The sequence below is a fragment of the Echinops telfairi genome, unplaced genomic scaffold (genome assembly GCF_000313985.2).
Source record: "Echinops telfairi isolate 266 unplaced genomic scaffold, ASM31398v2 ScPeMD7_3;HRSCAF=10, whole genome shotgun sequence".
NCBI lineage: Eukaryota > Metazoa > Chordata > Mammalia > Afrosoricida > Tenrecidae > Echinops > Echinops telfairi.
The window spans coordinates 22,199,357-22,216,942 of record NW_022103899.1 but is presented as its reverse complement, the minus strand read 5'-3'; the positions used below and the strand labels follow the sequence as shown (position 1 = coordinate 22,216,942).

Below are 17,586 nucleotides of genomic sequence, written 5' to 3'. Positions count from 1 at the left end.
GGGGAGGGAGGGGAAAAATGAGGACCTAATGCCGGGGATTTAAGTGGAGAGAAAATGTTTTGAGAATGATGTACAAATGCGCTTACACAATTGATGTGTGTATGGATTGCGATAACAGTTGTATGAACCCCTAATAAAATGTTAAAAAAAAAAGAGTTGTAAGCGCCCCAAATAAAATGATGTAAAAAAATTCATCAGTGTTTATAAGGCAAAAATATGAAAATGCCACTAGGAAAAGCATTTACAGAAAGCAGGTAAATACTATTCAATTCTAGAAGATAAACGGTAGTTTAAAGTATCAAGGAAATATGGATACTCTATTAAGATTTCTTTGGAAAATATTTCCTGATGTTCAAGTACATGGGGGCTTTTATGTTAAAATCAGGCTTCATTCACCTAAACATATTAGCACCAGTGTTAAGATTAGGTTGAAATTTAAAATTTTTAAGAAATCAATATGACTAGATCTAAACACTGGCCTGAGCAGTTATGAAGGAGGAAAAGTAAAATTGAAACAGACTTAAACTCTTTTGTGACACACAAGCTAGTTTCAAACAAACACAAAATCAAAATTAGATTTAAGAAAAACCTCAATGCTTACTATTTAGCTAAATCCAGTATTTTCATATGCAAAACAAAAATTAATTATCCAATAGCCAGAAAAATAGTTTTGATCTACATTGTCAATTATCCCTATTTGGGAAGAACTTAATCTCTTTGTTGTATTCATACCTCCAAGCATGGCCTTTTGACTGCATTGACTCGATCTTGTTGAAAGCTACAATGTCCTTAGCATTACATTTGTGGTCCTCACTTACCAAATCTCCTTTAGGAAAACGAGGTGATTCATCTCTCAGTACTGGTCTTGAGGCAAGAATATCTATTTTGCCTTCCAGTCGTCCCTCCATAGTTTTAATAGCATTCAAAAGAGTCTTCAGAGATATTCTAGAGTCTCCGATCCCCGGAGCAGATCTCACTGAAGGCAGGGGAGGTGCAAAGCTCACTCGGCGTGCCGAGTTTAGAATCACACTGGGAAAATCAACTGTTGACGATCTTTCCTTTACAAGGTTTACATGGGGCCGAGGACTCTCAAGGAGTTTCGAAGACAGAGGCCTCTCTGGCGATTTCTTTCTTCTTGGAGGCATCTCCAATTAAAGCCAGTAAAACCAACTTAACCTAGAGCTACTCTTCAAGTAGCACCAAGTTGACCAGAAGAAGCAACACACAGTGCTCTCAGTGGAGCACCAAGGGAAATAGATGCTTGAAATTCAAGCTCCTTTGCTCTCAGAAGGAAGAAATCATAACTGTAACATGTGCTCTACTGAAGAAACCAACCTTAAACTACGCTCCCTGAAGGAGAGCATATCTAATGGCGTCTCCTTTGCCAACTTTGTGACCTCATCACTCATCAGGGAAGTCTGGTGCTTAGAATCCTCAGAGTATTCCAGTTGACACATTCTGCTAGTTCCTTAGTTACCAGCTCTTGTAGAGTCAACTCCCACTCATGGCAATCCCAGGACATGTATCAGAGTCAACTGCTCTCCCTGAGCACTGCAGACTTAGAGCACTAGGTTTCCTCCCCTCCCTGCCCGCCCCCCTGCCAGGGCATCACTGAGCGTTCTCAAAGTTCTAACTTTTCTGTTAGCAATCAACTGCATAGACCATTTGCACAACTTGGGGACTCTAGTTCCATGGTTACCAGGGAGATGTGTACATAAATCTTACAGACACACAAGTTAGTTACACTTGCTTACACTAAGAGGTAAAGATTCTTCATAAAAATTCAATTACATACCTTCATACCTACTATGTTAGTCTGGGTAGTTTAGAGAAACAAATCCACAGAAACTCATGCATAAGAGAGAGTTTTATATAAAGGGTAAGTGCACATCAAGAAAACATCCCAACCCAGTGCTGCCCAAACCCACAAGTCCAACATTAACCCATTAACCCATATGTCCAACACCAATCCACAAAGTCCTCCTCCATCCTACAAAACAGACGCAATGATGCCGACTGCTGGAGGAAATCTGAGTCAGTGAATGTGTAAGCATCTCAGTGCCGGCAGGGTGCTCCAGCACTGAGCACCCAGCAGCATGGGGGTAGGTCCATGTGGCTTCTCCTCAGGGATGTCTTGCAGGAAATCAGCCTTGCCAGCTAAAGCAGGGAACTGGCTAAGGCAGCTGCACCTTAGTGTGACTATCACAAAGCAAGAGACCCGAGAACTAGAAAGGCGAGGTTCACTGAGCCATTTATCTCTCTGCCCTTCAATTAACCCCACGTGTTTAATCGGCCAGGTTGGCACAGTAAACTACCTACCTCACCTACTGAAATCAATCACTTATTGAACTGTTTTCTTCACTAAATACTTGTCTGTCTGACTTGTCTTTATTTGTTGTTAAAATGCCACGTGACCTATAAAAGGATATTGGTTTCATAAGCCACCCAGCTAAGGAAGTGCCTTCACGACTAATACCTCTTTCAGACGAGCTTCTGTCTGTTGCAGGTGTACTTTGTTGGCACTGAGTTCTGAGTTTGTCTATTTGAAAAACAAAACAAAAAATGTTTTTCATCTGCCAATGAATTTTCTTTTTAAAATCATTTTATTGGGGGCTCATACAACTCTTATCACATTCCATCCATCCATCCATTGTGTCAAGCACATTTGTTGCCATCATCATTTTCAAAACATTTTCTTTCTACTTGAGTTCTTGGTATCAGCTCCTCATTTTTCCCCTCCCTCCTTGCCAATGAATGTGCAAGGCTTAGTTTAAAAAAACACCACTTTCCCTATTGAAGTATCTCTTACATTAAAAACAATTTTAAACACTTTTATTGACATATAATTCACAATACCATACACTCCAATGGTTTAAACATATTAAAAAGAGTTGTGCAATCACCACCACAATCAATTTTAGATCTACGACAGAAAAACCACCAGCTGCTTCAGCCACTGGTGTTAATCACGCCCACACTATGAAGCCAAACAAAGGCTGTGGCCATGGGAGCCCACAGGCTTCTTGGTCAGGGAAAGACATAGATGCATGTGGAGGGAAGCAAGTCCCTTTTAAGGGACATTGAAGTTCTGAATTGGGCCTTGCCTTACTCGTTTCTCCATTGATATCAGTTTTGCTATAAGAAAACTGCAGTTGTATGTGTAGTGCTTTCCTGAGTTATGTGAGTGGTTCTAGCGAATTACTGAACCTGCGGGAATACGAGGCAGCTCGTCTGATGTGGGGAGCTCTGGGGACCGAGTTTAGGGCTGGCATCCTGCAGTAGGAGTGGGAAACCCTTACGCTTGTGTCCGGCAGGTCAGAAGTGAGGGTGTCAGGGGAGCTCCTAAGCTTGTGAGGGCTTGAGCAAGGATGGCAGCTGGACGATGGTGTTACCCTTACCTCGTGGGGTCTTACCCAGCTCTAATGACTAGAGGTGGAGGAAGAAGTGCTGCACGGGCAGCTGGTGTCAGGAGAGGAGTGAGCTCAGGGATAGAGTCAGTGTCAGAGGGCTGAGATGTAATTTGTCTACATAGATGCTATGCGGGGTTGGGTGAGGAAAGGAGTCAAACAATTTTTTTAAAACCTAATGAAAATACTATAGCAGTTTTGGAAGCTATTAATCAGCTTTGGTAACTATGAATCACACCTGAGCATACTTGGTCTCTAGAGTCTTATTCAGCATGCGCAGGTGGTCGTTCTGCACCCTTGTGTCAGTAAGGCAGCGTAGTTGTTCTTCAAGCTGTTTAACTTTGGCCTAGGTGGGAAACAGAAGAAGAAAGTAAGCCTCATGAATGAGACCCCGATGGAGCACACTTCTATTCTGACACACACGGGGTAGCCAGGTGGCAGAGCCGACTCAATAGCACTTGGCACTCACTGCCACTGAGTCAGTTCCAACCATAGCGACCGATAGGATAGGCCAAAACTGCCCAGGGGGTGTGGGAGACCGTGACTGCGAGAGTAAAAAGTCTCCTATTTCTCCAGTGGAGCTGGTGGTTTCAAACGGTTCCCATGCAGCCAGCACCCTAAGGAGTGAGCACTGTGTTACCAGGGCTCTCTTAACTAGTAAAAAGTATGGAGTATTATTTTGTGTGATGTGATGCTAATGCATGCATTTAATAGATCCTCATACTGCTGGTAGGATTTTACATTGGTATAGCCACTTTTAAGAGAAAGTTGGAAAAAAATCTCAAAATGTGGAAGACATAAACATAACCCAGTTATGAATTATACCTAGCATAGAGAATCTTTTCCATATAAGTAAAGAATATGTGTAATAATTCATCACAGAAGCATTGTTTGTAATTTTTATGCAACTCCAAACTACCAAATACCTATTAGCAGAAAAGTGGATAATTAATTTATGGCATATTTATATAATGAAATACAGTGTTGCTATTGTCTTTTGGGCCATAGTTGATTCTTATCCACAGGGACACTATAAGACAGAGTAGAACTACTTCATAGAGTTTCCAAAGCTTTAGTTTTATGGAAGCAAACTGCCACATAATTCTCTCATGGAGCGACTGGTGGATTTAAACCCCTGACTTTTGAGTCAGCAGTTGAACACTTCATCTCTGGACCACTTGAGCTCCTTAAATACAATACAGCCCTGAAAATAAACTGTGGGACAGCAGTTTCTGCCACTGCCAGTCTCAATAGACCTAAAATCAATCATTAATATGTCAGTTCTGGAAACAATCTTTTATGATTCACCTCTAGTACTTTTATATAATCCAAAGGAAGGGCACACACGGCAAACTATTGAGTTGAGTATATTTAACATGCAGTTCTTCCTTTAAATTCTCTTGCCTGAGTTATATGCTATCAGAGCATTTTCCTTAGAGCTGATGAATCCAGTGCCGTTGCAATGTCCCTGACCAAGGAGTGACATAACAGACAAATGAATCAATAGTTTCAAAGATATTTCAGCTCGCAAAGGCCATCGGAATCTACAGTTTTTATTATAAGAATGTGCACAGAAGGCATTTATTTTCTTTAAGATTATGTAGATAACCTTTCTAAGATTATACTAGAGTAGGCTTGAAAGGTTGGACATATAACATCAGACCAATGTATACATTTTAAAATGTATTCCATTCCCAGACAAAATTTGCAGCTATGCTATGACAACTTGGGATTTTCTTTTACACTTAAAAATCTGCTTCATTTCTCTTGGAAAAGCTTAAAGAAGATCAAAATCATGAGCCTTCACTTTTTATAGGGTTATTAATTTTGCAAAGGAGACTTTTTCATGTGATAACCTGTAAACCCAGTCTATTATTAAATGTTAACTATTTTTCCTAGAAAGAGACAAGAGACGTGTAGTTAACCCCCTCATTTTACTGGTAAATAAGTTAAAACCCAAGAAAGACTAATTCAAGGTTACACAAGTGAATATGATTATCCTTAAATGTACCCCTGCTTCTGGAGAATATTGACTAAAAAGCACACCAGCAGAGGACAAATAGTTGGCTTTCTCCTTTTATGAGACCAGTAATACACTGTTTCATATGCACAGTCTATTCACTACCCTTCAGATAGCCTGCTGCTTCTGGGTTTGACCTTGCACAAAAACACCTTGAGCAGATGTGGATAAGGTTAATGAGGATCTATTTGCAATAGCCTCCATCTAGTTTACTTAGGAAATCAGTTCTATAGTTAAACTCAATTGAGTTTCACTTCATAGCCATTATTAGTCCAGTGATCCTGAACTATGTTTGCAAGTTACAATCACCTGGGGAGCTTTAAAAAAAACACTGATGAGGCCTGGAATCTACTTTCTGAGATTTTATTGGTGGTAGTTATATAATCTGTTATCAATGTGAGAGGATTAAGAGTGAAGGGGTAGAGTTTAGTCTGTCAATCAGATCATAGTTTGATGACCTCCTTTGGAAATGCTAAGGAGATAAATAGCTCACTGGAGGCAGGACACAGGCTCACTCCCTGGGAGACAATGCAGCTTACAAGACACATGGAACTACACTAGTTGGAGGAGCCATGTGGAGAACCCTGCCAGCGCTGAGATGCTTACACCACCACCACTGGATCCACAAGACTTCCAACCCACTGGCCTGTGATTATCCTGCATTCGATATCATTGCATGTGTTTCATGAGTCTGAAGAGGAATTTATAGATTGGTATCAGATATATGGGATAATATCAGGCTTATGGACTTGATCTGGACAGGGCTGGGATGTTTTCTCAATATTCAGTTGCTCTTGTATATAAAGCTCTTTCTTGTACACATGTGAGTGTCTATGAATTTGTTTCTCTAGTCTACCCGAACTAACACAGTATTTAAGGCATGAAGATTTCCAGTGTGAAAACTACATCTGCTGTGAGTGAGATTCTATTTAAAAGTTCTGGCGTGCAGCTTGGTTATGGGAATCTTTCCTCCCAATATTAGGAGAGTTCAAACATGCAGAAACGCTGAAAACTCTACTGTGAAAAGGGATATACAAAATCCTACCATTTAAAAACGTACTATTCTTAATTGCACATCCATCATTCGCTCTAGTGCCATGGTGGTTGGGATGTTTGGCTGCTAACTGAAAGGTCAGTAGTTCTGATGCACCTGCTGCTCTGAGGGAGACCAATAAGACCCATGGGCAGTTCTACTCTGCCCTTCAAAGTTACCGAGAGTCAGATCGTCTTGAGGGCAGTGAGTTTGGTGTTTGAGTTCAAGTCAGAATCCACTTGACTGCAGCAAGTATACTGTGTTTTAAATCATTCACTCGCCATCCATCAAACTTCTTTCTTTTTTTTTCCGGATGCATTTCAGAGGCACCGGCAGATTTCATGCATTTGCCAGCAGGGGGGTTTAAAACAACTCCCCAGGTGACTCCCAGGTGCCCCCCAGGATAAAGCCCACGGACTAAGGTTTCAATGTTTCCACTGGAGTTGGTTTAAGCCAAGCCTACTCCTGTCCGAGGGTAACCTGGCACCGTGATTAAAGTGCTCAGCTGCTATAAAAAACGTGGGTAGTTCAAACTCACCAGCTGCTCTGCTCTGGGGGAGAAAACATGGTCGTTGGCTAGTACAGACTGACAGCCTTGGACGGGCGGTCAGACTGCCCTATTGGCTTACTCTAAACTGGAATCAACCTGATGGCAGTGGGCTGGTTTATTCCTATCAGTGGCAGATGGCATGGTTTCATTTGAGTCAAATCTCATTGAGTAGGTCCCGCAGGGGCAAAAATCACAGGCAGCATAAGAAGAAGATCGCAGTCACTGGGGTCTAGTCCACTGACTCTACATTGCTGGGGTTCTTTTATTTTTCTAAGTGTTATAAAAATTCATCAAAAAGAAGTGTTGTCCTTCTAGATGCCCAGTGAGTGACCAAACCTAACCGATCACAGTGAAACTTCAGATAGTCACAGGACAGGTCCCGGAGCCACAGTTTCAGGCTTCATCATTACAGCATGGGTCTTTGAATAGAAGTCACCTGGGTTTAATGAGGTAATAAGCTTTGGGGGGAGGTCCAGAGATGTACCTAATGTGACAGAATCAGTACATGACAGCGCTAGGTCTTCTCAAAATGTAGCAATATTCAGTTTGACAATTTTTAAAAAGATAATAAACATAGGAATATAAAAGCTCATACCTGGAGTTTTCCCTTGTCATAGGCAAGTTTATTTTTACTATTAGTAATTTTTCCCAAGGCCTTTTCCACTTGCTGCTGGGCAAGCTGGTAAAGCAAACACAGGTATCAGTATATCTAGGTGTACAGAGAAAGAACATTTCCTTTTGAAGCAAGCATTTATACCCTTACCACCAGCTCTAGGCTGGCACAATTACGATTCGCATTTATTTGCTACAGCTGCCTTTCAGCTTGTCCCTTATAAGAGCGCTACTATGCACCAGCAACAGCGACTGCTAAGGACAGCGTTAGTGCCTCACGAGTCCTGGAAACTGCTGTTCTCGGGATAGTGGGTCTTGTGTCTCATCATGTCGGTCATTCCTTTGCAGTTGCCGTCAAACCCAAATGTGGGTTGGTTCATCAATAGGTTCAGGGATATCATTTGTGAAGTGTTGTACGGTTCTTTAAGAAAATGACCAGGACCACTGAGACAGTAGGGAACCACTTCAATTACCATGGTGAAAAGCATTAACAACAACAAAATCAATCTTAAAAAAAATGTTTTCAGGATTCAACCTTATTGCTTCATCCACAGTGTTATCTGGGACCAAAGTTACTGACAGTTGTATATTTCATGAAATTACCTATTTTTCTATTTCAAAAAGTCCATAATAACATGTTTTTCATTGTCCTTTTCCTCAGACTTTGCTGAAAAGATAAGTATAACATATAGCTTCCTTTTGAATAAAATTTGGGCTTTCTTTATACTTTTTATCAAGGACTTTGTTAGTAACTAAAAGTGGAAAACAACACTGGTTATAATCAGTGCCACTGATGTATCTTCAGAAGAAATCCCTCAGGAGGATATGTCATGTTGTCCTCACAAACCATGTGTGTGTAGGGGTGGGGGTGGGGATAGCAGACACACAGGCAGATGTGAGGGAGACAGAAGCTCTCCTCCATCACTGGCTGACAGACTCTGCTTTAAGACTCATTTGTGGTAAACCGTAACTTTAACGTTTTACTAATGTGGACAAAGATCCATATTGGCAGAATCCACTATTTCTGGCTTTCATTTGTTTCCTCATAAGCCTTTTAAAAACATAACAAAGGTTAACTATTTGCTACTTTCTTTACATATATTAATTTATTTCATTTCAAAATTTCCTACCATAATGCTATTATTATCCTCCTTTGTAACACATGAAAAAACTGAGGCCCAGGGAAATTGAGGATCCACCCCAAGGTCATGGTCAGCATGGAAACCTAGGCAGAGTGGGTCTAGAGCCGTGGGAATGTCAGCGGACTGGGCTCTAGTCTGTCGTTCCCACAGTTGAAGGAGCGAGCAGCCTAGATGACAGGGCTTGAAAGAACTTAACTCGGATTAAGTCAGACTCACATCGAGACCTTCTAGAGGATTTTCAAGCACTATGTGCGTTTTGCAGAAGGAAAATTGTGATTCTTTTTTAAGTTTCCACAACCACGCAAGAGGCCTAACTACTAAACAGAAGACTCATCGCTGCAGACTCCCTTCACGTGTAGATATTTCAGAACATGACCGCTCATTTGTCTCGCAATGACTTCGTCAAATACCAGATTTCAGCCTGAAGGAGGGCACTGTCTGATGATGAGGAACACACACGCATTCTTCCAAATGATGGAAGAGGACTACTTGCACACACTGGAAATATTGTGCTTCGCAGCATTGCATAGCAACTTAAAGACATTTAATAGCTATGTTATATTCTCATTTGTATTTTAATGCTTTGTTCTTTGAATATGGTAGAAAGCACTACTATATTTTCCTGATGATTTACAATTTTTAAAATATATATTATAAATCAAAGAAAGCCCATATCCCGACTTCTGTTTTGTTGTTGGCTGTTGTCAACTCATTATTCATAAATTTTTATTTAGACTGACCTTTTTATACCCACCCCATGGAAATCAGACGTGACTCGATTATGTTCCAGGCAAGCAATTTGATCTGACAGCTGCTTATTCTCGTCTTCTCGCGTCTGCAGCTTATGGGTTAGTGCATTTATGTCAATCTTTGGAAAACAAAAGGAGAAAAGAAACAATGTAAGGCCCCCAAATAATCTCATTCTAAAAATAGCAAGTATAACTGTAAAAGGGACAGTGTCCTGTGCACACGTTCCTAAATGCGGGACGTTGACCAGTCTTTCGTGGCAGGTAATGACCTTCACCGACGCACGCGCTGGTGGCATGGGTTCTGACACGCTGGGCGGCTAACTGCAAGGCCAGCAGCTGGATCTCACCGGCTGCTTTGTTGGAGGCTAACTCCCCCCACAGAGATTCACAGTCCTAGCAACCTAGGTGGTCGTTCTAGTCTGTCCTATCAGGGCACACCGAGCCACAACTGACTGATGGCAATAGATTTGGCTTTTTTTTTTTTAATCTTTATAAGGAGCCCTGTTGCACAGTGGTTTATGTGCTAAACTGCCAACTGAATGGTCAGCTGTTTGAACCCAGCATCTGCTTCATGGGAGAGAGATGTGGGAGTCTGTTTCCATAAAGAAATTCACAGCCTTGAGAAATGAGCGAGTTGGACTCTGTCCTACAGGGTTGCTAAAAACCAGGATTGACTAGACACCATGGGTTTCCCTTGGTTTTGAATCTTTCTGGAAGCTGAAGCACGGAAGGGTGGGTCACTTGGGACCTGCTGACAGTCCACTCAGCAGGTGAGCTCTTCCCACGGCGCCACCAGCCTCTGCTGCGAGCCATCCTGGCTTCAGAAGGAGGCTGACAAGCCTACCCAGGCACAGAGGGCTTCCTGAGGGCAGCGGCTTCCAAATCTATGGTCGGGAAGACCACTTCTCTTCCCCTGGGGCAGGGGTGACGGACAGTGAGGAGAGTTATGCTCATGGACATCCTTTGGTAGAAGGTGACATCAGAGGTGGGGAATAAGTATTTCTTCTAAAGGTACCATTTTAGAGAAAACCTAAGTTCCCCCGCAGCGGCACAGCTGTATTTGTTATGATCAGAATCAGCTTGAAGCCAGTGAGCTTGGCATCTTGGCTTTTGTAAGTGGAAGAGAGCTTGGCTTCATGGCGCCTGTCTTATAAAAGGACAAGACTTATTGAACACAACTTAAGAGAATCTTCTCACAGTATTTGCTCAGCTGGCTGAAGAAATGAAATCAGTTCTAATTAAGGGCACGAGAGATGTTGTGTCTTATTTTATTTTGCTTTCATTCTCAAAGCACCTTTTTTCTGGGTAGAGGATTCTGGGTTGACCATTACTTTCAACGTATTGGGAAACATTTTATGACTTGCATTATTGATGTTCAGAAACCCTGTTGATCTAAATGGTACTGGCATTTCTTTAAAGGAAGTTTTGTTTTTGTTTTTAAGCTCTGGCTGATTTTTCTCCTAAATGATTAATTTAAATAGTGAATTAAAGGGGGAGGGGTGTTACATTTTAGACCGTCACCTCTCTATTCAACAGTTCAAAAAACTCATCAACACCCCCTCCAGTGTTCTGCAACCCTCCCCCTCCCCCCAATTTTTCTTTTTCCCTTTCTTGGGGGACCTCCATCCTCCCTGTCTCCAAAGTCAACACCTGTCAGCCCTCTAGTCCAGCGGTTCTCAACCTGTGGGTGGCAACCCCTTTGGGGATCAAACGACCCTTTCCTGGAGACTTGTTTTTCACTACTGCCTCAGTGCCATTTGGACTTTTCCTTTCAGCATCACTCATTCTCGGTCACATGCTACCTCTTGAAATGGCTGAGCGTTGACCAATTCTTTTTGGTATAGTGACTCTGTGTCTTTCCATTTTCTTTTGATGCTTCCTGCATCGTTCAATATTTTGCCCATTGAATCTTTCAATATTGCAACTTTAGACTTGATTATTTTCTTCAGTTCTTTCTGTTTAAGATAGAGCGAGCATGTTATTTTTTTTTGGCTTTAAAAAAATACTTTTATTGGGGGCTCTTACATCTCTTTTCACAATCCATACACTCCTCCAGTGTGTCAAGCACTTTAGTACATATGCTGCCATCATTTTCAAAGCATTCTCTTCCCACTTGAGCCCGATATTAGCTACCCATTTATTCCCCCTCCTTCCCCTACTCCCCCTCCCTCACGAACCCTTGATAAGTTATAGATTATTATTTCCATATCTTACATCATCTTCCCTCAACCCACACCCACTTTTCCGTTATTCGTTCCCCTGGGAGGGGGTTCTAGATTGATCCTTGTGATCAGTTTCCCCTTTCTCCCCCACCCTTCCCTAATCCTCCTGGTCTCTCTACTCTCCTTGTTGCCCCTGAGGGGTTCATCTATCCTGGGTTCCCTGTGTTGTGGGCTTAACTCCAGGTCTTTGCACATTTCATAATAGTACCTTACTTTGTCTTCTCCAGCTGTCCTTTGAAATGTTTTTGTTTAGCTCTTTTAATCATTTCTTCCATTTGTTTTAGCTACTCTATGAATTAGGGCACATTTCAGAGTCTCTTCTGACATTCTCTTTGATCTTTTCTTCCTTCCTTATATTTTAAATGAGCTTTTGCTTTCTTCATGTCTGATGTTCTTGATGTCATCCCACAACTCATTAGGTCTCTTGTAATCAGTGTTCAATGCATCAAAATTGCTTTCGAGAAGCTATCTAAATTCAGGTGGGTCATACTCAAGGTTACATTTTGGTTCTCATGAACTTCTTTAATTTTCTTCAGCTTTAACCTGAATTCATATATGAGCAATTGATGAGCTGTTCTATAGTCAATCCCTGGCCTCATTCTGGCTGGTGATATCAAGTTTCTCCACAGTCTCTTCCCATGAATGCAATTTGATCGCTGTGTATTCCATCTGGCAAGGCCCTTATGTACAGATGGCTTTGACACTGTTGGTTAAAGGTATTTACAATGAAGAAGGTATTGGTCTTGCAAAATTCTATGATGTGATTTCCAGTTTCATTTGTATTACCAAGGCCATACTTTCCAAATATGATTCCTTCCTCTTTGTTTTTAACTCTTGCATCCTAATCACCAATAATGATCAATTCATCTTGATTGCATGCGTGACTAGTTTTACTCTGAAGATGATTCAGACTAATTCTTCATCACTTGCTTCAGTGATTGATGCATAAGTTTGAATAATAGTTGTATTAACTGGATTTCCTTGTAGGCGTATACATTTTATCCCAACACAGACAACATTGTATTTCAAAAGAGATCTCGAAATGCTCTTTGTGACAATGAATATGATGGCATTCACCTTGAATTTTTCATTCCTGGTATAGTAAACCGTATGAGTGCCAACAGGGCCAAGACCAATTCATTTCAACTCACCAATGCCTGTATCTTTTTTTATGCAGTCCATTTCACTTTCCCCAGAGTCATACCTTGTACATTCTGTATTGATATTTAATGGATCTTTGCAGTGATTTCTCCTCATTTTGAGCATGAGAAGAAAAGGAAGGTCCCAAAGCGTTCCGCCAGCCTGTCATCATGGCTGACTACTTTGAGGAGGCAGCTCTTCCTCTGCCACTGTGAGCGCCTTCCCATCCGACGGCTTCATCTCCCAGCACTGGTCCAACTCGTTCTGTGCTACTCACAATGTCTTCCGTGCTTAATCCCTCAGAATCGGCCAGCCTATTCCTTCTTCATGATCTGTTCTTATATGAATATGGCAATATAAAAAAGATAATTTATTGGGACTAGGTGGAATTTATCCTGGTGTTAGGGAATGAATCGTGTCTTTACAAAATATATATTATAAACATTTATCCATATACTTGTGGTATAACTAATCTGTCTTGGAGAAAAAATACGTCCAGAATGCTCCTTAGAGCTAAGGTTGGTGAGACTTTGGACATGTTATTGGGAGCGAGAAGTCCCTGGAGAAAGACATCCTGCTTGGAAAAGTTGAAGGGCAGTGAAAAAGAGGACGTCCATCAACAAGATGGATTGACATAATGGCTGCAACAATGGGCTCATATGTCAGAACAATTATGAGGATGGTGTCAGATGGCAGAGTTTAGCTCTGTTGTACATGGGGTTGTGATGAGTCACTGAAGAACAACAACAAAACAACATACAACAACACCCCTGTAGAAAAGCCCTAGAAGCACAGTGGCTTTAGTGCTGGGCTGCTAACCTCAAGGTTAGTGATTCAAACCCACCAGTCACTCTTAGGGAGAAAGATAAGGGTTTCTACTCTCATAAAGATTTATAGCCTCTGAAGTTCAATGGAGCAGTACTACTCTGTTCTATAGGGCTGGCATGTCAGAACTGACTTGATGGCAATGGGTTTGGTTTTGGGTTTTATAGCTGTGGTTATAATCTCACTTGGGGATATGCTAAAGCGGCCAAATCACAAGCTGTATTCTATAGTAATCGAATTTCAGAATAACAAAGCACAGGTTAGTCACAAGGAAAGACTGACACGGTCTGAAGACTACGAGGTAGATCCATGTACGAGCTCAGGCCTGCACGGGTAGCTGGCTGGAGAATCTGAGTCCAGCAGGTTCCCTAGAGCTAACCGAGGGACAGTCTTCCTCTAGGGCTGATGCTCTGAAGTTAGACTTCTAACCTGAATGGAGAGAAAGTACCTTTCTGTCCCTTACAGGTTCTTCCTCAGACAGCTGCACTCAGAAGCTAAGGCAGCCCTGTACATTGTTCCCTGCCCATTGCTGTTGGTGTGGAGAAAAGCGCCACTGCACAAAACAATTTGGCAGTTCCTCACTAAATTCAGCAAAGGATTACCATGTAACCCAGTGATTCTGTTCCTGGGTGTCTACCAACCCCTGCCTGAAAACTGGTGTTCAAACCATTAAAAAAAAAAGGTAGCTTTATAGTTAATATGCATTTAAGCATATCCAAAAACTTGCATACAAATGGTCACAGCAGAAGTACTCCCAGCTACTAAAGGTAGAAATAATCCACATGACCACGGATGAATAAACCAACTGTGGTATATGCACACAAAGGACTATTATCCAGCCATGAAAAGAATGGAAGTCTTAATATATGCTATGACCTGGATGGATCTTGGACACATTATAGTAAGTTAAAGAAGTTAGACCTCAAAGGTCACATGTTATGATCCTATTTATATAATTCCCAGAATAGGCAAATCCATAGACAAAAATCAGATTAATGGTTGACAGGAACTGGGGAAGCTGGGACTGGAGAGTTAAATGACTACAAGGCTCTGTTGGGGTGACAGGAGCTCTGGTGGCACAGTGGGCTATGCATTGTTCTGCTAACCACAAGGTAGGTGATTCAAAGCTATCACCTGCTCCACAGGTGAAAGATGAGGCTGTCTGCTCCTGTACAGGTTTACAGCCTTGGAAGCCCATGCGGTAATTCTACTCTGCCTGGTAGGGTCATTGTGAGTTTGGTTTTTGGATTTGGAGTGGTCCAAGCTCTGGAGTTAGATTGGGATGTTGTTGTACAACATTGTAAATATAGGAACTGCCCCTGAGCTGTGTGCTTTAATTTTTATGCCATGTACTTTACCACAATTAAAAGAAGGAAAAATAAAAAAGAACAATGTAGCTGAGTCCCGATCCCTGCCCGTGGAGCTGCAAGGGTTTAGTCCCTGCCCCGAAGCGGCAGCGTCAAGCACGGCTGACCTGAGAAAAAGCCCCTGCGCAGCCCTTCAAGACCGTGGGGAGACAGAGAGCAGAGATGGAAACAAAAGAGACAATGTAGCTGAACCCCGATCCCTGCTTGCGGAGCTGCGAGGGTTTAGTCCCCGCCCTGAGGCGGCGGTGGCAAGCTGTGATGACACCAAGCCCTCCTAAGGGCTCCAAATGGTCCCGGCTCTGGCAGAGACAGTGGCGGGGCCAAGGTCAAGCCCCAGCCAGCTTCCACTGAGGACCCAGATGCCCTGTCCAAACAGTGGGACAATGGTTGGAAAGCATTGGGCTACCTCCGTACGAGAACTACCTGATGGCTAATGGATCTGACAATGTGCAGTCTATGGCATGTGAAAGATGGACGGTAACTAGGGAAGAATGAAGAAGAATCGATGCCTTTCAATTAAAGGGCTGGCAAGGAATAGTGATCGTACCATTAACTGCTGGCAGAATGAACACATCTGTGTCGGAAGTACAACCAACATCTCCTTAGACGGAAGAATGGTGAGACCTTGCCTGCGACACTTCTGCAGAAGAACATCATGCTTGGTTAAAGGAGGACATCAGCGGAAGGAGGAAGACCCTCAACAATACGACGGACTCCGTGCCTGCACCAGGGGTTCAAATGGAGCAAGCATTGTGAATGGCTCTGGACCAGGCCCTGTTTCTTTGATGAGTCGGAACAGACTCAGTGACACCGAACAACAACTAAGCAAAAAGGCCAACACTTCAAAGTTAAAAGGTGTGTTTAGAGTATCTATGGAGGGGAATGACTGGAGATAGAAATGAAGGTAAACTTGTGAAGGATCTTCAAAACCGAAAGAAAATAAAAAAACCTCACTACCATAATGTCTATGCCGATTAATAGTAACCCTATAAGGCAGATTAACACTGCCCCTGTGAGTTTCTGAGAGTATAATTCTTTATGGGAGAAAGTCCTGTCCTCCTCCTGGAAGGATCTTGAAAGCTATGCTAAAAAGTATGCTAACATGAAAATGATAATCAGTACAAAGTTTTTGAACAGAAGGATTATATGGTATCACTTAGGTTTATTTTGGACCCATCATTAAGAGAGACCAATGGCTAGAGCATGATATCATGTTTGCTAATGTGAAAGGTCAGTGAAAGTGAGGGAAATCTTTCATAAGATGGGTTGACACACAGCCCTGGCAATGGAATCAAACGTGCCAATGGTCATGAAGACAGTGTGTGGATTGACAATGTTATACACAAGGTCTCCACGACTCACAGCAGACTCAATGGCATCCACAAACAACAATAGAACTTCCATCTTGGACACTGGGCCTCCACCCACGTACTCCCTCAATGCAGGAACACTTTGTTCTATTAAACTGTTCTATTAAACTGATGCTCACCTTCCCAACACGATTGCTGAAGACAAAGCGGGTGCATAAGCAAATGTGAAGAAAGCTGATGGTGCCTGGCTATCAAAAGATAATAGCATCTGGATCTTAAAGGCTTGAAGGTAAACAAGCGGCCATCTAGCTCAGAAGCAACAAAGCCCACATAGAAGAAGCACATGTGTGATCATGAGGTGTCAAAGGGATGAGGTATCAGGCATCAAAGAACAAAAAAATTATATCATTGTGAATAAGGGGGAGTGCAGAGTGGGGACTCAAAGCCCTTCTGTAAGCAACTACAGACATCCCCTTACAGAAGGGTCATGGAGAGGAGATAAGCCAGTCAGGGTACAGTGTAGCAATGATGAAACATACAACTTACCTCTAGTTCCTAAATGCTTCCTCCCTACCCCACTATCATAATCCCAATTCTACGTTACAAATCTGGCTAGATCAGAGGATGTACACTGGTACAGATTGGAACTGGAAACACAGGGAATGGACGACAGATGATCCCTTCATGACCAGTGGTGAGAGTGGCGATACCAGGAGGGTGGAGAGAGAGTGGGGTAGAGAGGGGGAACTGATTACAGGGATCTACATATTAACTTCCTTCCTGAGGGACGGACAACAGAAAAGTGGGTGGAGGGAGACATCAGACAGTGTAAGATATGACAAAATAATTTATAAGTTATCCAGGGTTCATGAGGGAGGAGGTACCAGGGAGGGAGGGGGAAAAATGAGGAGCTGATACCAGGGGCTTAGGTGGAGAGCAAATGTTTTGATAATGATGAGGGTAATGAATGTACAAATGCGATTTATACAATTGATGTATGTATGGATTGTGATAAGGGTTGTATGAGCCTCCAATAAAATGATTTTAAAAAAAGAAGGGAAATAAAAGCTTCACAAATGCACACTGAAAATGTCAATTTACTGGCATTCTGTGATGCTCACCTTCCCGACACAACCGCTGAAGACAAAGCAGGTGAATAAGCAAATATGGTGAAGAAAGCTGATGGTGCCCGGCTATCAAAAGATATAG

General features: G+C 42.2%; 1 protein-coding gene across 1 annotated transcript in view; it reads right to left on the bottom strand.

Moving 5' to 3' along the window:
• The window catches only part of CCDC150 (coiled-coil domain containing 150), a 119,919-nt gene that overhangs the window by 30,918 nt on the left and 71,415 nt on the right, over positions 1-17,586 (bottom strand). Inside the window, exons 15-18 of the mRNA XM_004701508.2 lie at positions 9,519-9,632; positions 7,606-7,689; positions 3,646-3,753; positions 2,477-2,539 (exon numbers count right to left, since the gene is read on the bottom strand). Of these exons, the coding sequence (XP_004701565.2) occupies positions 2,477-2,539; positions 3,646-3,753; positions 7,606-7,689; positions 9,519-9,632 (369 nt within the window). The remainder of the gene's footprint in view (positions 1-2,476; positions 2,540-3,645; positions 3,754-7,605; positions 7,690-9,518; positions 9,633-17,586) is intronic.